The following is a 26,576-nucleotide window of genomic DNA, read 5'->3' as shown; positions in this document are numbered from 1 at the left end:
TTTTGCCCAGCTGATGAGATCTCTTCCAGAGGGAGGTTTGGACACTGGCATCTCTTCTTCCCCACGTTCCCCAGTAGGTGTATTGAATGATGGTATTAGGCTGGGATTCAGAAGCTTCCTAGAGTGGAGCCAGGATACCAAGGGAAATATGCAGGGGGCATATTCCACATAGAACCCGTTGTCATCACAGACCCTAGTGAAGCCTCTAAAGTACTTAACAGGGGTTTTAGCCAAATGGTGGGTAGGCCTAAGATGTCACTCTCTTTTTATTTTATGCCCTAGGCCTGCCTATTCTTTTTTCACCCAGCTTATATCCAAATCTTATCCCTCTTGATCTTCCCCATCAAAGGTGAGGAAAGACAAATCCAATGACAAACATATTAAGGCTGAGCAGGGAAAGAGAGGGCCTTAGTCTAAGCTGCCCATCTCTGGTCTTCCTAAGGCAGGGTCACTGACCTAGCAAGAGGCAGCCCTAATCTCTTCTTACTGTAGTAGCCTCAAGGGAAGCAAATGAGAGAAAAGCAGTACAAAAAGAGAATAACATCAAGTATGAAACCAGGGCCCAGGACTATGGCCTAATAATAAATATTTTGCTCATACTCATCTATATCAGTTCCATCTTGGGTGGATTGAAGGCAGAGAGGGAAGCAAGGGGACTGCCAGGAGTCCCTGCCCAGACCAACATGCCACACCTCCAGTAAGCTATGGAAATGGCAGAAGTAAATTAGGAATCATACTTCACACACTATTTGTAACCTGATTTTGTTTTCACTTAATTATATTTAATAAGAATTTCACCACGTCCTTCAGCATTCCTGGATTTCATGCAGAGTGTTCTATAATTTAGATTTAATAGTATTTTATTTGTCAGCCCCCTTGCTCATCATTGAACATTTAAAGAATTTCCAGTTTTTTGCTGTTTTAAATAATACCGTGGTGAAGAGCCATGTGCGTGAATCTTCTAATGCAATACTGATTAATTACTTAGGCTCAATTTTTAAAAGTGGATTTACTGAGGATTTGTTTTAAATTTGATTTTATAGATTTAAAAAACAGCCTACAGGGGCTGGCCCCGTGGCCGAGTGGTTAAGTTCGCGCTCTCCGCTGCAGGCGGCCCAGTGTTTCGTTAGTTCGAATCCTGGGCGCGGACATGGCACTGCTCATCAAACCACGCTGAGGCAGCGTCCCACATGCCACAACTAGAAGGACCTACAACAAAAAAAGAATATACAACTATGTACTGAGGGGCTTTGGGGAGAAAACAGAAAAAAATAAAATCTTTAAAAAAAAAAAAAAAAGAAAAACAGCCTACAACATGAGATCTTGCTGGAGTGAGCGCTATGTGAGATTAGAACCACGTCTGCCTGTGCACCCACCAGTGTACTTCAGCATCTAACAGCCTGCCGTGAAATAAACGCTCAGGAAATATTCTTGAAGGGTCACACGAGTGTTTGGAGAGATGCAAATTAGGAAACTATGTGTTGGTCTAGAAAAGTTGCATGGGAATAGGAAGCTCCAGGAGGAATATGGCCAGTAATAAACTAATCCGTTGGATGAGGGCAAGCAAGCAAGCAAGCATTGTTTGCTGCACTCACAGCCTACCGTTTTTCTTTTTTTGTTGTTTTTTGAGACGCTAAAGGATGATGTTTCTCTTTTATTTCACCAGAGGGCAGTGTTTCAAGGATTATCACAGGAAGCCTTGTCTGCCTGCATTCACTCGTTACTTGGAGCATCAGAGTCTATCAGCAAAAACAAGGTTTGATGAAGTGTTAGGTGAAATCTATTACCTATAATAGTATTGTGGAATATGGCATTTATTTATAGGCGCAGAAATATAAAGCCATTTTGACGGTAGGATTTGTTCGTTTAATATGGTTTAATTTTAAGGTCCTTTGAGAGAAGCTAGTATTTCATTATAGTGCTAAATAGAGACTACTAAAGGAGACTTCCAACTTTGCTAAAGTACCAAAAATGGTACTTAGGTTGTAAATTCTGCAGGATAAAGATTTCTTGTTACAGCCTTAGCAACTGGGGAGGTAGTGAACTGCTGTTTCCCTGGAATACCGAAACAGTTTTTTCAAGGAAACATAGCAATTTATAATCATCCCTACAATAATGTTTTAAATAGGTGAATAGCCTCACGTGGAGGAAATCAGGCAGTCAATTTGGAAGACAAGCACTTGTGGCACGTGGGTTTTGTGACTAGAAGTAGTTGCCCTGACTTTGTGACTTAGAGTTTTTAATCAGGAAGGGGTCTGGGGCTGGAGGCTGCTGGCACGTGCTTCTCCCATGGCCCCTGATATTTTTTCAGGAAGTACAGTGTGGTCGAAAGTGTTGCTCTGTTTAACTCTGCACTGAAAGTCCTGTTGCCTCCAGGGAGGGAGCTGTGGGGGCTGTTTCCAGCCACAATTTCTTTGCTGCTTAGAATGTTCAAACCTCATGAACCTTTGTGGATTTCCAGATTTAAAAACTTGATTTCAAACTTAAAGGTTTTAGATAAATTAAAAAAAAAAACTTAGAAAAGAATTTGGGACCCTCTTGCTAGAAAAGTTCTGTCTTTGTGACCACTGTATTTTCATATTCATGGAATAAAGAGTTAAAATGAAATTTTGGTATGGGTACTGGAAGAGGAGGGAAAGTTAAGTTACAGATGGGCATATTTAAGTTTTAAAGTATTTCCAAGTCTGAGCTCTCACATTTTTTATAGTAGTTAAAATTAGGAAATGTGTCTAATATTAGGGAAATGGTTAAGTAAATTATGACATATTTTATATAGTGGAATATTAGCCATTAAGTTTTTAAAAATGAAAATAAAATTTAACTGAAATATGTTAAGGCAAAAAAAGCATGATAGAAATCATACACTATGACTTCAACTATGTAATGAATATATACATTAAAAAAATATAATGGTGAAAGCTTTTGGGTGACTATGGATGATTTTTCCTTATTTTCCCTACACTTTTTATTTTCCAGATTTTCTACAGTGAACATGTATTTCTTAGATTATCAGGAGGGAAAAAATGACCTAATTAAAAAAAAGTTCATAAGCTTACATCCTCTTGTGCCACTGTCCTCTTTTCTTTGGTGAGGAAGTTTTGTTCTGAGCTAACATCCATTGCCAATCTTTTTCTTTTTGCTTGAGGAAGATTAGCTCTGAGCTAACATCTGTGCCACTCTTCTTCTATTTTGTATGTGGGATGCTGCCACGACATGACTTGAGTGGTGTAGCTCCACACCTGGGATCAAACCCGTGAACCCCAGGCCATGGAAGCAGAGTATGCCGGACTTAACCACTTTGCCATGGGGCTGGCCTCAACCACTGTCCTATTTTTTTTTTTGGAGGAAGATTAGCCCTGAGCTAATCCAATGCCAGTCCTCCTCTTTTTGCTGAGGAAGATTGGCCCTGAGCTAACATCTGTGCCCATCTTCCTCTATTTTTATGTGGGACTCCTACCACAGCATGGCTTGTTAAGCAGTGCATGGGTCTGCACCCAGGATCCAAAGCCGCGAACCCTGGGCCTCTGAAGCGGAGCATGTGAACTTAACTGCTGCACCACTGGGCCAGCCCCTGTCCTCTTTTTAAAGGGAGGAGTGAAGAGCCTTTTGATTATTCAGTCTTTTGCCCTTATTGCCTGTAAGGCCATCCTCTTTTATCTAATTCTGTTTCCTACATATACTAAGGGGTTTAATAAGTATGTATGAGGAAGCCCTCAATTTGATAACAGTTAGCTAATTTATTTTCGTGGCTGAGTTCGGGTACTTTTGCTTTCAAGTTTTTAAAAAGTCATCAGTGAAAATGGCTTAAAGTCTGAGAGAGTCCTTTAAGGCAAGAAATTGGTCTTACCTACTTAAATCGAGCACCTAGACTATAGGTAAACTAACATGATAGTATTTGCTGGATCGCATCAGCTTCAGTAAAGTAAATTAAATCTATATTATATTATTTTTGCCCATTGGAATTGTTAGTTCTTTTAAAAATAGAGCAATATTCAAAATGTATAGCATTTCCTACTTATGTGATGCTCTGTGTTCCAGAGTACAAAGTGAGGGTCTGTCAAATAAGTCATATTTCTATATTGAGTATGTGTTTATTTAGAAGGAGGGGAGAGAGACCAGAAAGGACTCACTTTGTTTAATAAGCCCTTGAAAGCTTATATTGTTTACTGAAGGACAAGTTTATTCTTTTCCTAATGTAGTGTAATTTCATTAGAAATATTTTCACGGTAAGATTCTATCTTGAGTAGCAGCAAGCAGGAGCAGTCACAGCCTTCCTGTTGTGAATATACAGAGTCTTCTGAAATGAGAGCTGGGATTATTCACAATTGTGGGGTTGGGTGAGAGCTTTGAGAGCTAAGCTTGAATTACAAAACTCCTGTGGATTAGTCCTGAGAGCGCAGAGAAAATGCAGCGACTCTCGCTTGGCGTGGGGGTGGTCAGTGCTCTGCTGCCTGCAGGATAATCCAGAGTGGTAACGCCAAATCGTTTACCTTTGGAGGTTCCTTTTGTACTTCTATATAAATATGAGTAGTGTTTCTGATATTCTGGTGACTGAAACCACTTTGACCAAATAGTGAAAGCCATGTTATTGAAGAGAAACTAGAAAGCCCTGAGAGGTCAGCATCATGCTCACACTTTGAACTGTACTTTCTGCTCTGTGCTGATGTTAGCCTGCATCTGACTGTTCTTTCTAAATGTGTTGCTTTACAACCTTTTGTCTGATTTACTTTCTTGGATTTACTAAGTAGAGCAGGTGACAGAATTACTAAGAGTTTGAAGCAGACTTTTCTAGATAATTCTAACATGGATTAAATGGGTAGGGATCCTTGCACAACAAAGGAATATTGGTACCATAAAGTTAGGGTAAAGGCTATAAACCTGGGTAGATTAATGTGGATTAATAACATATGTGTTTTATGTGCTCCTGTTTTTATTTAGTCTGTGATAAACTTTTCTGTCTTACAATTTAGACTCAGATCGATGGACAACTTTTCTTAATAAAGCACCTTTTGATTCTTCGTGAACAAATTGCTCCATTTCACACTGAATTCACCATTAAGGAAATTTCCCTGGACCTCAAGAAAACTAGAGGTACTTCATTGTCCTGGCTGGCACAGTTGGTTGTGTTTGACCTGACCAAATGTGTCAGCACAGGTTATAGGTTTATTTTATGTTCATCTGCAATTGTTTTGCTTGCTGTGCTTGCTAAGCATGTTACTTGTTTATACTAAGCTGAGCTGTCAACATCCTAATTACATCTAACTTGCTGTATTTTCTTTATGAAGGGAACTATATCTCCGCATTTCAATTTATAATACAGTATTACCTCTCTTAGACTTTGCCACGTATTACCATAACCAGTTAAAAAATGAAAAACCAGTATGATAACTACTTAGAGTGTCGGCTAATTGGGATGATTTCAAGCATTGAGTTGAGTTTGTCAGCTCATGAAAATTCAGGAAGCCAGTTGGGTAGAATGGGAAGAGTACTTATCTTAGAGTTTAAAAGAGTCAGGTTCTGTTCCTGGGCCATCATTTCCTGGCTCTTGTGATCCTTGGATGGGTGTTTTTGCTTCCCTATCCCAGGTAAAACGAGCAGAATCAACTTGTCATGATGTCTTCACCAGGTTGTCAAGATCATTAAGAATGAAAATGTATGTTAAAGTACTTTTGTAAGCTTAAGGTGCTTAAATAACTTAAGTGGTATTATTATTAAGTCAGCTAGTTGTTAAGTAATCATGTAGATAGTGTCTTTGAGTTGGTAATAGACACTGAATCTTCTTGGGAAAGATGCTTCATCCATCCTAATGATTTGTCTCTGACTGCATTACCAAGCGATGAAGTCTGAAAGATCAAAGTAGTTATTTTCTAAGATGTTGATCTTAAGCAGTTAATGATATACCATAAATATCCCTCATTTCCCGTAATTACTTACAAATTTATCTAAACTTTATCTTTTCTTAACCATTTCCAAGAGAATTAAGCTCTAATGCCTTAAGCCATCCATTTATATAATGAATGAACTTTTCTCTCTTATGTATTGGGGGAATTGAGAAAATAGTCACCCAAATTATTTTCTGTATTCTGTGGTTCAGAAGAACTCCAAATATAAGATTTCAAAGGGTAACAGGTTGTTGGTTTCCTAATGACTATGCTTATAAAATGGTTAACTTGATTTAGCTCACCTGAGAGCCAGAGTGGTCTCATTGTGAGCCATATTAAAACAGTTTACTCTCTTTCTTTTCCTAATCTCTCTCCTTCCCACCACAGAGAATACCTTTTGCTTGTGTTGGAATTTGGATAGTAAGCCTGTGTGCTATTCATATACTTTGTGATTTCTTTTCAACAGCAGCTAAATTTCCTGGCTTTTGCTTTCACAGAATGCATAATTTTTTTAGAGCTTACTCTCCTTAGAGGCTTCCATCACCCAACTATTCTGGTAGATTTGTTTTTTCCTTTCAGTGTGAGGTGTAGGAATGGCGCTCTTAGCCTTGAGCAATGCCAGGCACTGATAGTCCTTACTTTATCTAAGTGATGGGATAAAGCAGGGCCAATCTACTTTCTTTCATTTTTTTTCTAATTCGTAATTTGTTGCTGCTTGGTTCTAGAATAGATTTCACCGAGGTGGGAGAAAATGAAATACCCTAAAATTTTGGCAAATTTTGGTTTAAAGTATGTTTTCCCTAAAACATTATGAAGCTTATTATGATCCTACCATATGGTGAATTGAATGTATTTATTGCAGACAGTGTTTCAGGTATCTTGTAGAAAAGACAGCAGAAATGAAGAGCTGCTTACTAAAGCTTTACTCTGAATACTAAGTCTGATAGAGAGTTTCTTTTTCAGTAAGACCAGGGTCAAGGCAGTAAGTCCTGTTGTGGTGAAACCAGGGTTGGAAGCATTTCATGCTTTGCTTTCTTGTCTGGCAAAGCAAAGCAATGGTCTTTTCTGACTATCACTTAATAATACTTGTTCTCTATACTTTTAAGCCTCTCACCTCTCACGACTAATGTTATATCTTATTGCATTTGAACATCAATGAGACCTCAGTTAGTACTTTGCATAGATTCTAGTTAGTCTGGAGGTTAAGGGGTAAATATGTCCTTTTGGTGTTTTCGTTCTGGCTGACACATTAGTTTATTCACTCCACTTCAAATGAATAAATTTCTGTGCCAGCCAGGATCTTAACCAAAGAAGCTGGGTAAGTATATGAATATTTTTTTAAAAAACCTATTTAGCATTGTAAAAGTAGAGCATTGAAATTTTAAGGTATTGATTACCATTATGTTTACTTTTTTCTATAAATAAATAATTGAGACTAATAGTCATTTTGCAATTCTGACTTCTAGAAAACAACTATGTGTGGGTAGTGTAGCCGTCATTGGCACTAATCTCACTGTCATTTGTTTATGGAGGTGAGTTGGTGAAAATGGACCCATTCCTGCCTTGTGGTAATAGAGAGCTAGTGTATGTTAACACGCTGAAACAGTAACTCGGCTTTTCTGTTGAAACTGTACATGTTTACTGGATGAGTAATTTTGTTTCACAGATGCAGCATTTAAAATCCTGAACCCTATGACTGTTCCAAGATTTTTTAGGCTGAATAGCAACAATGCCTTGATAGAGTTCTTGTTGGAGGTGAGAAGGAGTCTGTTTCATTGGTGGTGGGAGATAAACGACATTCTTTACATGTCTGGTAATTTCTAGGCACATAAAAACAGGCGGAAATTGTCATCTTCTTTTTAAGGGTACTCCTGAGATAAGAGAACATTATCTTGACTCTAAAAAAGATGTAGACCGTCATCTGAAATCGGCCTGTGAGCAGTTTATTCAGCAGCAGACCAAGCTGTTTGTAGAGCAGCTGGAGGAGTTCATGACAAAGGTATAGACCTTGGTGCATTTTGGTAAAGTAATTTTGAATTCTTCCCTAGATTTCCTTTTGAATTACCCTCTTTTGAAAACTGGCAGAGGATAGTAAGCCCAAGTCTTAATGATTCCATCTAGGAAGTCACTGTCTTTCATTTTATGGAAGCTTTTTGGTTTGGACTTTTAGATATGCTTGCAGAGTTTTTAATTTTTAAGAGAAAGAGTGCAAATATTGGAAAGCTAGTTATAGCAGACCTCTGGTTAGCTGTGTTCTGTTTATCCACATTGTAGATATCTGTATGTGCTTTGGGACTCTCACTTTTCCTGGATTAGGACCTGCACGGCAGCAATCACAGTCCTGCCCATCAAGGTTTTCTGTTACTTAAATGGGTGGTATATTTTCCTCTTTGTTTTACACGCTTTTTCTCCCTTCCATTTCGTGTGGATAATTGAGAATTGAAGATTTCGTATCATTGTGTTGTTAATCACAGATATATGGATTTGTAAGAAACTATTTCTCTGTCTTCTAGCTGAAATCCATCAACTGGCTAATGCTAGCAATGAAAGCATCAGATCATGGCTATTTTGATTTTCCACTTTCAACCTAATCATTTAAAAAAAAATTTGAGTGTTGTTACTAAGGACTTACCTCATAAAGATGTTTGTGTTGAAATTAACTTTCATTTATTAAGCCTAGGTCTGTTCCGACTGGTGTTAGAGGACATCTTAAAAAAATAGAAGTATGATGACTCTTTCATTCAAATTTATTTATCTAAGTCTTAGCTGGGGAGATGAGATGTGTCTGTGAAACGACCAGGAGACAGTTAAACCAATTGTCTGTTAGTAACTAGTTGCTGGGTCTGTCATCACTAATATGCCTGAGCCTGTGATAAAGACACAATACATTGGTTTTAAAAAATAATAAATAACAAAAGAGCAAATGCTTTTCTGTTAATGTTAAACAAACTACTCCTTTGTTTATAGTTGAAGTATTTTAAGCTACTCCTTTGTTTATAGTTGGAGTATATTAACTGTTTAGTGGATTTTAGTCCGTCTATATCCATTATTTGGAGTGTGTGTATGTATGTGTTTTTTTTCCCACCATATAAATTTAAAAAGAAGGTGGTGGAAATGTTTCCTGCCAGGTTTTGATTTAAAAAAAAATGGTGCAAGTATTGATACTTTGTAATTTACAGATAAGTTATCATAGTTTTTACTGAAATTGTCTTCATGGAAAACCAGCTTATAGATTATAGTATGTATTTTTGGGAGCACATCCACATTAATACTGGTGGGAAATACCACAGATGAATATTTTGCAGTAAGAGAGCAGCAGAGTGAATCTTCTAGTTGAAGCAAATTGATTATAGTGAAATCTAGGATTAAAGAGTTTTTCTTGAAAAGGACAGTTTCCTTGAAATCAAGAGAATGAAAATTAACTGATATAGTTGTCCAAGTTGACCTTAGTATAAGTTTGGTAAATCTGATATAAGCTGTGCATTTGTGGATTTTGGGAGACTCTGGACACTATGAACATTTTTAAAAAATGTTAGAGGTTTATGTAGAAAATATGTATTCCAACTCTGAATTATATCATGGTTCTCCATGGACATGCTACATGTCCGTAGCAGGGGCCCCTGTGTAGTTGTTCATGCATCTCTTGTTATGCTCCCCTCACTGGGTTTGGTGAGGGAAAGGCCTTGCCTCGAATCGTCCTTGAGAAGCCAGTCCCATCCCGCCTGCTCAGTCTGTGTTACTCTTGCTCAGATCATTCACAGTTGCCTCATTTTTCGTTTTTCAACCCTGGTCCCTCGTTGCTCCTCACTGAATTTCCAGTCAAAAGACTCAGTAGATACTACAGCTTAGAGGGCTGAGCATCCCTTTTATGTCATTTTATTCCAAATTCAGGTCCCTTCCCCTGTCCTGTTGGCTTAGAGTGAGTTGGAGACCAAGATAGACACACACACCATACACACGTGGGCACACAGACACGTGTGCACACACATGCATAGGCATACAATGTGAGCACTAGAGTTCACACATATATATGTCATCATTTAAGACATTACTTCTTAAAATTTGTGGACCCATCATTTGTCATCTTTACCTGGTGACTGTTACTCGTATTCTGAATAGCAGAGACAGAATAAATGATTTAAAAACTTAAAAATGATTTTCTTTAAAGGTAAATCTGCAAGTACAGAATCTCAAGCCTCTTTTATTGTAATTGGCATTTTATAAGGCAACCAGTGCTTGCACCTTGATAAATGATTGCAAGAAAAGTAGCATCCATAGCTGCAGAAAGGAAACAGTATTTTTTCTTTCCTTTGGTATATGCTTGTAGGTCTCACTATTTACCATTTGGATGTAAGCCTGATCAACAGAATGTCCTTGGCTTGTTTCTAAGTTTGGACTGATTTTTAAAATATTTATGGGTTTGCATAAAAAAACAAAGCTATGAGTGTGTAGAGAATATTCTTAGGTTGTCAGAAGACTTCTTTTTGAGCCTAAATTCTCAAGGTGTGATTCTGGTCCCCTTTCACCTGCTGTAAATTGGCTTGTTTTGTTTCTGTAGCTCTTTCCTTGGGCTCTTGTTGAGGTGCTTCGTTTTTGTTTATTCTCATTACATCCTGGTACCTGCAGTAAGGAAAACATGTTCATTTCACAGATTGAAAACCCGAAGTTTTGCAGAGTGACCCAGTTTATATGAGAGAAACTTTCTACAACATCTTAATTTGTCTGGTGTCAACATCCTTCCTGACTTTTTGATACAATTAATGAAATTTCTTGATAAAAATAAAATAAGTTTTAGAACACATATGCTCCGTGCTTTATTTCCTGCTCCTTGAAAAATAACCTAAGTACAGTCATGTGCTGCGTAACGGTGTTTCAGTGAGTGACTGACTGCATCTCTGACGGTGGTTCCTTGAGATTAGCACCGTATGGCCTCGGTGTGTAGTAGGCTGTACCATCTAGGTTTCTGTAAGTGCACTGTATGGTGTTCGCACAACTATGAAATTCCCTAACAATGCATTTCTTAGAACTACTGTTAAGCGGCGTGTGACTGTATTGAATGGCCCTACGGAGTGTAGTCCTGTTCTAAGTGTTGGGCGTAGAGGTTCACTGAAAACATTTGGGTCAGATATTTTCCGTCAAACTCAAAAACTGTTGATACTTTTTTATTGTTCGAGAATTTCATTGTACAGAATATTGCTTGAAGCAAACTCTTAATTAGGGCTCGGACTGGTCATGGGTGCAGTAGAAAGAGCGTAGCATCTCCAGTCAGGAAAGCAGAGCTCTACACCCCATTCTGTGCCTCCTGACTGAAGTGGTAGCAAGTCACTCATTTCTCCAAGCCTCGAGTTTCTAATCTCTACAGTGGAGATAGCCATAGCATCCCTCCTCCCTCCTGAAGGATGTCATGAGGTCATATATGTAAATGGACTTTGTAATTATAAGTGCTGCTGAAGTATTATTTTATAAGTAAAATATGACAAACTCATATATGTAAAAGGACTTTGTAATTATAAGTGCTGCAGAAGTATTGTTTTATAAGTAAAATATGACAAACTTGAAGTGAAGATTTTGTTTTAGCAAAAAATCTGAATGAAAGCATTTAAAGGAGGTATAATTTCAAGTTTATAGCTAAGCTAACAGTTTTTCCTCTGGTGGGACCAGTTTATGCTAAAAACTCAGACTTATATTTAGCAATATTCATTTTCTTTCAAGCAATTTGCTAAAGTATTACAAGTTTATTCTTAATATTCTCTCTGAAGTGTTATTAATTTCCTCAGCAACACTATACATTTAAATTTTTTTCTTGATGTAGTGTGTGTAAAAGAATTTGACCTATAAATTTAATTTCTGTTTTCAAGGAGTTATAACCTAATGGGAAATCACAATAGAAAATATGTAAACATTAAGATTTCTACAGCAGTGTCATTATGAGATAATGGGTCTGTGTTCATCCTGTAGCGTTTTTAAAAAAGATGGGCTAATTGGGGATACTTTTGAAGAAAATGCACCTTGAGGTTTGACTTAAAGATAAGTGTGTTATCTAGATAGTAAATTGAGAGGAATACAGTCATGTGTCGCTGAACGGTGGGGATGCATTTAGAGAGATGTGTCGTTAGGTGATTTCGTCGTCGTGCGAACATCATGGAGTGTCCTTACACAAAGCCAGATGGTTAAGCCCACTACACGCCTAGGCTATACGGTATAGCCTATTATTGCTCCTAGGCTACAAACCTGTACAGCATGTTACGGTGCTGAGTACTGTGGGTGATTGCAACACAGTGGTAAGTGTTTGTGCATCTAAACATACAAAAGATACTGCAAAAATTTGGCATAAAAGATAAAAAATAGTACACCTGTACAGGGCGCTTACCATGAATGGAACTTGCAGGACTGGAAGCTGCTCTGGGAGAGTCAGTGAGTGAGTGGTGAGCGCATGTGAGGGCTAGGACATCACTGCACACTGCTGTAGACTTTATCAACACTGTACACTTAAGCTACACTAAATTTGTAAAAAATATTTTTCTTTCTTCAATAAAAAATGTCTTAGCTTTCTGTAACTTTTTTTTGTGTGTGAGGAAGATTGGTCCTGAGCTAACATCTGTTGCTAGTCTTCTTTTTGCTTGAGGAAGATTGTCACTGAGCTAACATCTGTGCCAATCTTCCTCTATTTTATGTGGGATGCCGCCACAGTGTGTCTTGACCAGCAGTGCTAGGTCTGCGCCCGGGATCTGAGCCTGTGAACTCCCAGCTGCCAAAGTGGGGTGTGCAAACTTAACCACTACGCCACCCGGCCAGCCCCTTACTGTAAATTTTTTACTTTTATAAACGTCTTAGTTTTTTTTTTTTTTTAACTTTTTGACTCTTTTGCAATAACACTTAGCTTAAAATACAAACACGTGGTACAGCTGTACAAAAGTATTTTCTTTATTTATATGCTTCTTTTTCACAGCAGGTTTGTTTACACCAGTATTATCACAAACATGTGAGTAATGTGTTGCACTACGCTGTTACAATGGCTATGTCACTAGGAGATAGGAATTTTTCAGCTCCATTGTAATCTTATGGGACCACCATTGTATATGCAGTCTGTTGTTGACTGAAATGTGGCTATGTGGCTCATAACTAATAGAAGTGTGTATTTATTTTTAATATAAAAATAAATATATACAGCCTAAGTATATGTCATTATGAATTTGGTCAAATTCTGGAATAATCAGTGGAATAATAGGCAGCCGCTACTGTGAAAACATAACTGTTAGATATGGAAAAATGTCCAGAATTTAGATTTAAGTGGATAAGAAAGTTTTTAGAGCACTGTGTTCGTATCTTTGTAAATGCAGACACATTAGTATGTTTATATATTTGTGTTGGGACTTATCAGGGATAATGTACACTAGACATGAACCTGTTTTTCTTTTAGCATTGTCTAATTTATAATCATATGTATGATTTGCTGTTAAAAGCTGCATGTCACAATACAAAATAAAGACATGGAGAGGAATTGAATGACAGTAGGGAAGGGGTGATTTTATACACATGCCAGCATGAGCAAAGGCCTAGAGTGGCACAGGAATATGAACTTCGTGAAACGGGAGAGAGCTAGAGAGATCTGAATTAACGTTACATCCTGTCTCTGCCCATCCTCTGCCTGAATATTTGTGTGTCCTTCTTTATGGGGAATCTAAAGAGTTGGTGCTCAAATTTTTCTAATGACTATCTAGTGAGGCCAAGGTTATGGCCTGGACCTTCACCCTGCCCCACACTGCCATCCCCTCCCCACCCCCCCCCACCCCTGGAAGATTCACCCTGAGCTAACATCTGGGCCAGTCGTCCTTTATTTTGTATGTGAGTTGCTGCCACAGCATGGCTGCTGATGAGTGCTGTAGGTCCGTGCCTGGGAACTGAACTCCAGTCACTGAGGCAGAGCATGCTAAACTTAACCACTAGGCCATGGGGCCAGCCCCTGGCCTGGACCTTTGGTGCCTAGCAATCTGTTTAGCCCCACCATAATTTGTCATCTTAAGAACAGTCTTGTCCAAGCAGCCAAATGTACTTTTTTGCTTTTGCTTCTCTGTATTGACTTTGAGGAATGAAAAGGGAGATGAGCAGAAGGTTAGCCTCCACGTCTGTCTCTGTAGCACTGGTCAGTCAAGTGTGCCTTTTGATGCTATTTGAAAATCTTTGATTTAATAACGTTCTCTCCGCCTGTGAAACAATGAAGAAAAGGACCCTCTATGTCTGTAAAGGAGGTTCTATTCCTGCTGCTGTGACATTTTTTCTAATATATGATAATATTAACATAAAAGTCCACTTAAAGAGAGGACTGTTTTGTGTTTACATTTTCTAGGTCTTCATTTTTGTCTTCCTACCCTGAAATGTTTTAGGCAGAATGCCTCAAGACATTGTATGGTTTTTTGCAAGACAACGTATGCGTTGAAATCACAAAAGAAGTTTTGCTTTTGTTAGTTATAAAGGACTATGAGATATGATGCATTTTCTTATAGGGTTGCACATTTGAGTATCATTATGTTTTAATAGGTTCAAATGGTGTTGTGTATCCTTTGAGAGCAGTACTAGTTTAATTTGTCATCAGTGAAATGAAACTTTTTTTTGTCTCCTCCACTAGGTTTCAGCATTAAAAACAATGGCCAGTCAGGGAGGACCCAAATATACTCTCTCTCAGCAGCCTTGGGCACAACCAGGTATTCACATTTCACTATTTGGAACTTCTTTTGTTAGCGTGTTGATTAATTTGCGTTTATATGGTCCTTGCTCTGATAGCTCGGAGTTGGTTTCCTGCTCCTCCTGTGGCTTGGGTTGATGCAACTTGTAGTTTGGAGCTGACTGGTCTTAATTGGCCAGCACTACTTGCATTTCAACAAGCATTCCAAGGAAGGAAAAATTTAAATATATGTGTATACCCAGTTAAGAATAAAATGTGGTTTAGACGGAAACACTTTGAGTCTGCTGGTTTCTGTACACCTGCTTTTCATTGTGTTAGAGCTTTGATGAAAATATTGTGCTTGATAGTATGAAATATTGAGAGATATTTGTATTTTCAAGTATTATATGAAGGAATGTTGGACCTTATTTTGTTCCACATTTTATACAAGTTTTATCCTCTGTTTAATGTTTAGAGTCTTTGAAAAAGATTACAAAAATTGTAGTGTCATTTGGGAGTTGGCAGGCAATATCACTCTCTGGCAGATATGCTTGAGATGTTCCCAGCCTTACTCTTTCCTAAATGAGTTTTTTTGTGCTAGGTTTTTTTGTGTATATATTTAGCATTAGACATTAGACATTTAAAATCACAGCTAAATTTGTGGGTTATTTTTGGTATATTTTGTGATATTTTAAGTTGTCATTAAACCAGAATAAGTCATTCTGTTAGATTGGTATTTCTGGCCCTCCCCTGACCCATATTGTGATAGAGAGCCTTTGAAACTACAAAGGACAAAATGGTGAAAGAATCACTGTTTTAATTACAGATAAGCTGTGTCCCAGGGGGTGCGGAAGCTTTTTGCTCATAGTGAGAGAGATCCAAAGAATGATTCTGGCTTAGCATCCATAAAAAATTGACTGTCTGGCACCTAATCTGGAATTAGGTTTTTAATGTGATTGAATTTCCATATTGAAAGAATGTTATGTCTGTCAGGTATTTATTTCTTTTGGGGAAAAGAATTGAGACCATTCTAAAATTTTCAGTTATTGTTATTAATGCCTCAGGTTAATATGAAGTTGAACTAGAACTAAGACGTTGAAAGAGTATCTATATATCTCTTAGGAAGATCTGTAAACACAGAGAATTATCAATTGTATTTGAAAGGAAGGCAGGATTTTATTTCAAAAATTCATCATGTGAACTTTGACGATATCAATATAGGTTTGCATTGTTTTGCTTTATTGCAAATAAACTTTGTAACATGCTTTAGGCCTTTTGTTTACTGTGATGGAGATAGTGAATGTTATGTTGTCTTTATTATTTTAAACCTTTTATTGTGAATGAGATTGAAATCTTTGCCATCTTACTAAAAGACAGAGAGTGTGCTCGATGCAGTAGTACATTCTGTCAGAAGACAGAAAACCAGATTCTTTACTGACAATACTGGAAATTCTGACCATGGTCGGCCTGGTGGTAACCACCTATTCTGACCCCCTCACGGTCAGAAGCAGACTTAGGCCATAACTCAGCTCGGTTCTAGAAGGAATTCTGATCATCTTTGGATTAGCTGGTGCTCTGGCTCAAGATTTCAGTCACTTATAGAGCTTTGTATTTAGAAATAGAAGCTGATTTTATTTTGAACATTTATGTAAATGAAACTCTTGGGTGCCAAAACATCTTTCTTAAAATAGGTAGAAACTAACAAATAGGCATAGGCATATTTAGTACAGCTAAGCCCAGGAGCTGGATGCATCATTAATGTATTTTTCTTCCCCTTTGGAAAGATCCTTTTTCACTCAAAATAGGGGCCATTTTCTCAAGTAGAATCCTCATAGAACTCCCAGTGTTAGGTGTATTGTGCTCTTAGGCATTACTAGCATTACTAGCATTGTCATCAGTAAAGCAGTAGATGAAAGGCAGCTGACAGAAGGACAGATTGAAATAGGGCTTGCTCTTTTTTTTTTAAGATTTTATTTTTCCTTTTTCTCCCCAAAGCCCCCGGGTACACAGTTGCATATTTTTAGCTGTGGGTCCCTCCAGCTGTGGCATGCAGGATGCCGCCCCAGCATGGCCCAATGAGCTGTGCCGTGTCTGTGCCCAGGATCTGAACCAGCGAAACCCTGGGCCACCAAAGCAGAGCTTGCGAACTCAACCACTCGGCCACGGGGCCGGCCCCAGTGCTTGCTCTTTTCTCATTTAACCCATTTTGTTTCTAAGAGAGGCGGATCTTGGCAAATATAGCAGTGACACTTCAGTTTACCTAGTTGTTGTATCTTCTGTCCCATTTAGATGCACAGAGCTGTAGAGTTGCTTTTTCTTAATCTGTAATACAAGAAGCCCACACTTAAATGTCATAGTGAGATTTTTGGGCCTTTGGGGTGGGAGCATCAAGAGCAATCTAGGGACTTGCCTTGGGCTCCTAAAAACCCAGGATTACTGGTTCATGCAGACTTGATCAGGTTCACGGGGGTCATTTCATACTAAACTCACAAGAGATCAAGTTATAAATTAGGATGCCAATTTGTTAGTTTACTCTGGGAATTGTGCTATTTTAGGAATTAGAGGATGCTCTATTTACTAGCCTCTACACACACCTTTTGGGTATGAAGGCTCTGAAAACTGCCTTAATGATCCCTGAAGTGCATTGGTGATGATAGAACCAGAGCCACTGGAATTAATCATCTTCAAGGAACTTTCTTCTATTTTATGAAAAATAAGCAATTCCTGGATTGTTTGTTCTTTCTTCTTGAGAGCATTGGCACTTTCTTACCATGCTTTACCATGACCCTCCTCAATTAAAAAAAATTTTTTTATCGTTGTATAAAATTTGAACTGTGAAAAAGTATAAAATGAAAAATAATTGTGTTCTCCACCTCCAGACTAGTCCTCTTAAAGGTAACCACTATTAACGGTTTCTTTCCCAAAATTATTTATGTATATATTATCACATATGGACTTAAAACATATTATGCAAATAAGGTTATACTATAGCCCTTGATTTTTTTACTTACTTTGTATCTTGGAGTCCTTTCTGTGCCAGCATATCCAGCTCTACCCATTCTAGTTAGTGAATGCATAGAATACATCACTATAGCACAATTTCTTTAGTAATTCTACTAATGGATATTTAAATTATTTTTATTTTTTGTCTTTCCACACATTCTTTAATAAATGCCCCTGTACGCACATATCTTGATATTTTGTGAGTATATACATAAGGTAAATTTCTAGCAGTAGACATGTTAAGTGAAAAAGAGTATGTGTGTTGTCAATTTTGCTAGACGTTGTCTCTAATATCCCTCCAAAGAGGCTGAACCATTTTATGCTCCATCAGCAGTGGATGAGGGTGCCTGTTTCCCCACTCCCCTGCCAAATGTGTATAGTCACAATCTTAGTAATTTCTACCAATCTGAAAATATCTCAGTTATTTTAACATGCATTTCTTTAATTATGATTGAGGTTGAAGCATCTTTGAAATTATTAATCGGTCTTTTCCTTTGTAGCTTTCTAGGTAATTTTCGCTTTTAAATACGTCGTATAGATTACTATTCTTCTCTTCTATTTTTACTTCTTTTCAGACACTACACCTGGGCTACATAATTATTTCAGTTACAATTTTCTGGAATTCTGTTCCCTTTCTGATAATATAGTATAACAATATAACAAATGGATTTTTACTTCCCATTAAATATGTGTGGATATTTTCTGAATGATCTCATAAGACAGAGAGCATCTCTTACTATGAATCAGTTCTGCAGATGAATAAGCTCATTCACTTTGAAGTAATGCTTACTGTCTGCAGATGACTTTTTATTTTACCTTAACTCTTATCTCCAAATTCCAAAGGCACCAGTTACAGCCCCTATGAATGTCTTGAAACATGTGGGGGAATTCTTTTGTTGCCTTATCCCTTGGGGTTGAATTTAGTGTGTAGTAGAGACTTAATGAATGTTTATAGGGTTTGTGATTAAACTTGATAAATAAACAAGAAAAGTGAAAGAAATTCTTTGAGGAAATAGTCTTTTTTACTATTTTTCTTTCCCTTTATTCCCCTCTGAATTAAAATGAAAATGTTTCTTCTCTTTTTCTTTGTGACACTAACGAGGTTAATTTCTTTCCAGCAAAGGTCGGTGAGCTTGCGGCAGGTGCCTATAAGAAAGTCAAAGCACAGCTGCCGCTGACGTTGAGAAGTATGTCACTGTACCTGTCCAATAAAGATACTGAGTTCATCTTATTTAAACCTGTCAGGGTGAGTATTGTGGCAATTTATCTGAATGTTGGCCAGTCTCTTCAAGTGTTCTTGCCTTGTCTACCATTTCCCTCGTCCTATAGACATTTTTAAATGTTGGTATACTATTCTAGTGAAGTGGATAATCACTGTGATCCTTGAAAGGTTAACAAACCCTGCATCTGTCTGATGATATCTTTTTCCCCCCTCCTACTTATGTTATGTCCTACTAACATAAGTTCTTTATGTTGCCTTTGGCACTAAGGTAATTTCTACCTAAAAGTGAAAGTTAGTAAATAAATAAATAAAACATCAGACTGTCACACTGAATTTGGCCCAACACTTGAGAGAGCAGCATTTCAGGAATTATGCCCTATTTTACTGCTGAGTAGTGGAAATAAATGGCTCGCAATGGCCACCAAGGGATTAAATGTCACAGCAAATTTAGTACTCATAAACTTCCAGCTCTGTGTTGAGCTCACATCTTTACCCAAGTACATTTTATGTGTCTGGGAACTTTATTATCTTTTGTGTAAGAAATTGCTACTGAAGACTCATTATTCTCTGGGGGACAGAGCTTGCTAGAGTTTAGTTTCTCCAGGAAGTATCACTTGATAAGTGTTAGTCAGGTTGTGCTAGCATGTGAAATATTAAGTGTAAATTCGCTGTCTTTGGTAATCCTGTGAAGGATATAGTTCCTCCACTCGTTTTGGTAAATATGGTTATGATTTAACATTCTTAGCGTTTCATGTTTAAGACAACTGCGTATGTTTTCAGTGACTCATTTAATGTGATTGCTCTTCTTTCTAAGAATAACATTCAACAAGTCTTTCAGAAGTTCCATGTTTTGTTAAAGGAAGAGTTCAGCCCTGAAGATACCCAGATCATTGCTTGTCCTTCTATGGAACAGGTAATCCATGGTCTGAAGGTCCTTGTCAGTTTTATAACCTCTCAGTTATTTTGAGTAGATAATGTCTTTGAGTAACTTTGTTTTTAGTTTTAATCTTAAAAATTGTACATTACTTTATGAGTTCAAACTGTGCATTGCTCTCTCATATTTTTGGTGATGACTTTAGAATTTTCAATTGCTTTTTAATCCTTTCTGATATTGAAGTTGCTGTGTTTAAGGAGAATGAAATGTTTGTGAAAGATTCAGATGGTGGTATTTATGTTGCTGAATAAATTTGTTTGCAATTGCAAGGTAAGAGGTAAAAAGCATTTCACATTTCAAATGAAAGAAATGAAAGTTATTTTAGGGATTAGAATAGATGTTAGAGATGTTTATATTTTCTCCCTTCTTCCCAAATTAAAAAAAATTGAATATAGAGCTCAGTCTGTGTTTACTATCATTCGTTTATTTAATTTTGTCAGCAGGTTTTTATCAAGTACCTATTATGTGTTAAGAGTAGGCTCGTGCTATGGAGGATATTTTATTTCTGTTTTGAAATTTAGCATAGTTTAGGAGTTTAGTGTATGGTAAGGACTGGAGAATTTGGGGGAGAGTGGTAAGGCTGCTGAGAGCCTGATTGGAGCGAGTGGAGGCTGGCAGGAGAGAGACTAGAGGCAGTGAGTGTGAGTAAGTCTTCTGGGCACTTTTGTTATGTGGAGAGAGCAAAGATGGGGTGGTAGCTGGAAGAGAAATGGGATCATTTTTTAATTGAGATATAATTCATATACTGTAAAACTCACCCTTTTAAGGAAGACAGTTTAGTGGTTTTTAGTATATTCGCTGACTTGTGTAACCATCACCACTGTCTAATTCCAGAACATTGTTATCCCCCCTGCCTCTGGAAAGAAACCCCTTACCCGTTAGCATATTCCCTGTTCTCTTCTCTTCTACTAATCTACTAGTCTACTCTTCTACTAAACTACACTTCTACTAACCTACTTCTACTAATCTACTCTTCTGCTAATCTACTTTTTGTCTCAATAGATTTGCTTATTCTGGACTTTCATTAAATGAAATCATATAATACATGACCTGTTATGACTAGCTTCTTCCTTTTAGCATAATGTTTTCAAGGCTCATCCACGTTGTAGCATGAATCAGAACTTCATTCTTTTTCATGGCTGTATATATTTCTTTCTATGGATATATGGGCCGTATTTTAAGAAGGAATCTCTGTAGTTCTAGGGTTGTTCAGTCAATACTTTTTTATGTCACTTGAAGTAATTATATTCTGTGAGCTTTTCCCCCTCATTTTGATTTAATTTTTTTTTAATTATGTAAAATATTTGCATGGTTCCCAAGTCAGAATCACAGAACAAGGTAAATTTCAAGCAATCTTGCTTCCCTTTCCAGGTCCCTCCAGGCTTTTTCCTCTTTCCTCCTATAAGGAGCTATTTTTTATTTGTTATTGGATTTTTAAAGATGGGGAAAAATGCATGTTTGTATGTTCATGGGGAAGATCCAAAGAGAGGGAAAAATTGATGCTGGAAAATTGTCACGAGTAGAGAGGGGCGTGGAGTCTCAGGAGCAGTTGTCAGGACCTGGGGTGTTCAGCTGTGTAAAAGGAGAGAAGGCTGAGCGTTCGGGCCCACCTGCGAGGTAGCAGATGTGAGGGGAGCTCCTGGAAGCTCTTGCCTGCCTGCTTTCCGTTTGTGAGTGAAACAGGAAGCAGGGTCGTCACTGAGAGTGAGGAGGTGCTGAAATCTGAGGAGGGAGGCTCAGCTGAGTTCAGGGGTCATGAATCCAGGAGAGACCGTTCAACATAGTTGTCTACTTTTCTCCCCAGTCATAGTCAGTTGCCTGAATGCAGATATGGAGTAGCTGGAGATTTGTATTTCATTAGGGCTGTGGTTTTGCCAGGAGGGTACAAGGGAGAGGGGGATGAGGGCCAGAGCGCTAAATGTTTAAACAAGGGAGTGATTGTAATGATTGCCATGGAACTTAAGCAGATGAGGAGCATGAGGACAGGAGGGAGCTAAGGGAAGAGAGTGAAAAGGTAGGAGGATCGTGGATTATGGGTCCTGGGGGAGTCAAAGGGTCCTTGGAATTGGAGTATGAGAGGAAAGATAAGCTGGGAAGATAGGTTACGGCGATCAAAGAGTGAGATGCTTGAAAATGAGATTATGGAGGGGTTGCAGTTAGAGGGGAAGATAAGGCCTAAGATACGTCCCATGGAATGAGTAGCTGATGTAGGGTGAAAGATGAGATCATTGGAAGAAAGGAGCCACAGAACTGAGCGACCTACACACTGGAAAGGTTATCTATCTGGATGTTGAAATCATCAAGAATTCCTGCAGGAGTAGTTTTAGAAAAGAGTGATAGTGCTCTGAGATTTGTAAGGAATTCAGGGCAGGGTGATGGCCAAGGGGTTGTAGATGGTTGCAAGGAGGAGTAAAGCATGGCAGGGTCTGATACCAAGAAAACCAAAGCTGAGGGGAGGTGCTGGAGGAGGGAGTAAGAATGGTCTAGAAATGACAGTGGGGAACAAAGAGGACTCTGATCCACCTCCAGGTCCAGTGGTCCCAGGCATGTGGAAGAGAAACACCCATCACTTGAGAAGGCTGCAGGGGAAGCTCGTCCTTGGTGGGGAGCTGGGATTCAGTTACGGGTAGGAAGGTTCAGAGAACTGGCTGAGGGTGAGAAGGAACTTTGCTGATGACTGACTGTAGGTCCAGTGGGGGCACGGTGGAAGGGCTTCAGGAGTTCAGAGGGGTGGATGATGAGGTTGGAAAAGAGCCTTGTGGGTAATAGAGGCCAGGCCGGAGGAATGACTTGGGAGGCCTGGGCTTCCTGCAGTGGGTGACCTAAACATGGGTAGAGGTATGAGAAGAGCAATTCTGATGGAGGGAAGTCGGGTGGGTCTTGCTAAGAACACGCAGAGTTCCTGGGCTCCCGCTTGACTCCTCCCAGTGAGATGAATGTTTCAGTGTGTGTGTATAAATGTCTGTAACTTAAATTTTACAGCAGTCACCTGCATTATGTGCAACTCAGTTGTTTTGCTTTGCTTGTCTTCCCCCATTCTATTGATGAACCACTAAATTATTGTCATGATGTACCAATGGGTTGCAACCTACAGTTGGAAAAACACTAAAAGAGACCATCATCCTCTCTGTGCCTTGACCCTCTTTCCGAGCTGGTAACATTTTCTAGATGATAATCATAGCTGTTACTGACTGCTGGCTAAGTCACTTGGCCAAAGGTTCACAGAGTAGGAACCAGAATCTGTATTCTGATTCTATTGATTGTTCCTAGAGGGACCCTCGGTTTGCTGTCACTTTCTCTCCCATTTTAAATTTCCTTGGAAATTGGATGCTTGTGACTCATTTTAAGATCCAATATATGGCAGTACAATTTTTTTGTAACTTTATTTTGTTATAATTTCAAACTTAGAGGAAATAATGTGAGAATGGTAATAAGGAACTTGATCCAGTTTTTTACAGTTTGCCCCATTTGCTGTATCATTATTGCTTTCTCCCTTTCCGCTCCCTCCCCACCCCTCTTTTAAGTCATTTGAGAGGAAGTTGGGAGACACTGTACTCCTTTACTTGGAAATAGTTCAGTGAATTTCCTAAGAACAAGGAATTCTCTTACCCTCCCCCCACACAGGGATCAAAGCGGGAAATGTCACAGTGATGCTATTATCTAATCCACAGTCCATATCACATTTCCTCAGTTGTGTCACGTGTCATATCTCGTTAGTTTCTTTAACCTGGCGCAGTTCTGCAGCCTGTTTGGCTTTCTTGACCTAGCCAGGCCGGGCAGGAAAACACAGAGGTGATTTTGTGTCCCTTCACTGGAAGTACACATTTTTAAGAGATTAGGGAGCGATTGTTTTTATCACCAAAACAGCTTGTACCGTATAGAAGGGGTCACTGCCAGGGCTGTTTAGCTGCAAGTCTCTCTAGGGCCTGGGTGACAGATACACGGTGTGCAGGCTGCCATTCCTCCACTGTCCCAATGATGGATTTCTCCACTGGCTCTGTGTCACTGTCCTTTACAGAGTGGGCAGGGCACTCCTGGGGTCACTCGGAGTTAGTGTGTGAGCCGAAAGTCACTTGCCATACCTGTTCTTGTGCATTTAAAAGAGTCATTTAAAGAATTCAGCTTACGCACAACTCTTCTGAAACTGCACTCCGCATCAAAAAAGGGCAAAATTAATTATTTAGATCTTCTGTCCCTTGTCGGAGTTGGTATGTAGTTTTTTGTCATCTCATTGGATTCTAAATGAGTTGAGTGCCTGGATTCGGTGCTGTAGGGTCACTCCCCACAGGCTCCCCAAAGCTCAGTGCCCAGTGGCTGCTTCAGAAATCAGGCCAGCAGTGCGGCTGCAGTAGATACTTTACAACCGTGTTTATTGGTCTCTTAAAAATCTCAGACTTCTCTCATTCTGTTTTTGAGGATCTAAACAACGATTTGAGTGTGTTATTCCACAGTAGAACTAACATAGCCTTTCACTTTACTTTTCAGCTGAACTTCCTACTGTCGGTTTCTAAATAACCAGGCCGGGCGGGCTGTGTGTGTAAATGGTGTGTCCAGTAGGAGCGTCGTGAATCTTGCAGCTTGCAGGACACAGAGGAGTTGTATGAGAATGTCCCCAAGAACCCACAGGCGTGCTGCCCGGAGCTGACTGCAGAAGGAAATATAAGCAAAATGTTAAAAGATCGGTGTTTCCCTTTTAAAAACATCAAAATGCCAAAGATTAAACTACGAGAGGGGATAACTGCGTCATTTCAATGATCACAGGAAGTGTAGGCTGTTTAGACGTAGCTGTGGTGGGCACACAGGGAAGTGGTTCTTAGCCAGAGATGTGCAATGAAAATAGGTTGCAATAAGTAGTGCAAAGAAGAACTTTACGGAAATATAGCTAATTAGAAAGCTTCTAAGAGTAAGGTTTGTTAAAGCGTGAAACACTGCAACACTTAACCACTGAGCATTCCAGTGGCTATTTTTTTTACTTCCAGAAATGTTATTTCTACACTCTATTTAATGTAATATTTCTCCTATCACTTTGAAGTTTAGTTTGGAGTAGATTGGATGCTTCTGAGAGCACATTCTGCTTTCTTGGGAATTCAGGGTGTTATCTTTCTGTGTGTTTGATGTGAGGTCGTTTCAAGATGCAAGGACCTGTGTAAGGTCCCAGCATCTGCACGCCTTGAATTGCTTAGGTGCAGAACGTTCGAAAGCAGGGAGCTGCAGCCTCCTCAGAATAGAGGATGTGTGTGCAGTATCTTTAATGGGAATCTTCCTGGTACAATAGTCAGTGTTTGTGAGTGGGAAGTACCAATTAAGGTGACTGAAATCTGGCACATAAAGGAGACAAGAAAACCTGATGAATAGTGTGGCTCATGCTTGAAGGTTGGGGTTAGCAGCCTTCTGTAGACTGCCTTCGGTTTTAGTAGTTCTTTGAAAAGTGAACGCTTTCGTGTCCTGTATATTCAGTGGCGGTGCTGTGTACCAGCCTCGTGGCTCTGCAGCCCTGCTACAGAAGAATACATTTTACCAACAAGACAAGGCTGAGGAAGACTGCCCACCCCTACAGTCTGCCGCACTGCATCGGGGATCATGAAATGAATTATGCGCCTCCATGAGCTTTCCTACAAATACCTATTTTCTGAGTGGATTGGTTTTGCCTCTGATGTTATAGTAAATGTAGCCTGCTTTTTGGTTCAAAAGGAATTTTGAGTTATTTAAACACTAGTCTAGAGATGGAACACTGACGAGGGTTCTGGAATATAGCCAGCAGACGTCATTCTTCTCGACCATAGCAGCATTTCTCATCCCCTTACAGCAGACCCCCGCATTGTGTAGACAGGTTACAGACCCTGAGGTCTGTCATTGTAAACAGGTCACTTGTCTTTCAACTCAGTTTAAATTGGTGATAGATGTTGCTTGATAGAGCTTAATACTCTATATTTTGGGAAAGTATAAGGTAAAGAGGGTCCATATTCATTTTTTGACATGAAATGAATGAATTAGGAAGACTGTATTTACTTCCATTTACTATTTTAAATACATGTTTAATAAAACAAACTGTAAAATATCCAGTTTTGTGTATTATATGTACATTTGATTTTTTAATAGCCTTTCCAAAGAAATGAGGGCATGATTATTGTACAGTACTGTGACTGATCTCATTTAATGTACAGAGCAGAGTGTGTTCTTAAGGATAAAAATATTTGGCGGCACCCATTCCTGTGTCTTGAATCCTTTATTTCTGAAGCACTCAAACACCTTACAAAGTGCTGAGTAGGTGACGGTGACCCAGCTTGTTTCCTGAATGAGTCTTTGTTTAAATCTGTACAGTTTCAAGTGTTTACTTATACAAAGAGTGTACATACTTTCAAATAATTAAAAAAATAATTAACTTAAAATGCTTTATATTATTTGGCTAGAAATTTGCTGTTTTTAATAAATGTGAATTTTTTAAAAAATAAAGATTTTTGCTTCCTACTTTGTCCTCATGTGTCTGTGTGTGGATTCTTGTTCTTTCAAAGATTTTATTGCAGTTTTTATTGAGATAATGTGTAAATTCTCATGCAGTTGTAAGAACTAATACAGAGAGATCCCGTGTGTCTTTGTCCAGTTCCCCCCAGTGGTAACATTTTGCAAAACTCCAACCCAGTATCACAAGCAAGAGATTGACACTGTTACACGCCACCAGTCTTACTCCCATTCCCCCAGTTTTACTTGCACTTTATGGATTCTTTTGGTAAGATAATAGTTGTGGAAAGACATTTTGAAGCATCTTAATGCCTCATTAGTTGAAAGATAATTTAATTTTTCGTTTGCAAAATTGCTAATTTCCTGAGTACTGTTAGCAAAAATAGTTGTGTTGAAATTTAGTATTATTGAAGT

General features: G+C 38.7%; 1 protein-coding gene across 1 annotated transcript in view; it reads left to right on the top strand.

The window, feature by feature from the left end:
• The window catches only part of COG3 (component of oligomeric golgi complex 3), a 69,789-nt gene extending 43,619 nt beyond the window's left edge, over window positions 1–26,170 (top strand). The window contains exons 16-23 of the mRNA NM_001301154.2: window positions 1,667–1,756; window positions 4,971–5,091; window positions 7,549–7,637; window positions 7,747–7,881; window positions 14,509–14,584; window positions 18,666–18,793; window positions 19,584–19,682; window positions 24,189–26,170. Of these exons, the coding sequence (NP_001288083.1) occupies window positions 1,667–1,756; window positions 4,971–5,091; window positions 7,549–7,637; window positions 7,747–7,881; window positions 14,509–14,584; window positions 18,666–18,793; window positions 19,584–19,682; window positions 24,189–24,218 (768 nt within the window). The 3' untranslated portion in view covers window positions 24,219–26,170. The remainder of the gene's footprint in view (window positions 1–1,666; window positions 1,757–4,970; window positions 5,092–7,548; window positions 7,638–7,746; window positions 7,882–14,508; window positions 14,585–18,665; window positions 18,794–19,583; window positions 19,683–24,188) is intronic.
• The last annotated feature ends 406 nt before the right edge of the window (window positions 26,171–26,576 follow it).

Source organism: Equus caballus, chromosome 17, assembly GCF_041296265.1.
Source record: "Equus caballus isolate H_3958 breed thoroughbred chromosome 17, TB-T2T, whole genome shotgun sequence".
In the NCBI taxonomy this organism is placed as follows: Eukaryota; Metazoa; Chordata; class Mammalia; order Perissodactyla; family Equidae; genus Equus; species Equus caballus.
The sequence above is the reverse complement of the archived record's forward strand: the minus strand, read 5'-3'. Positions and strand labels throughout refer to the sequence as shown.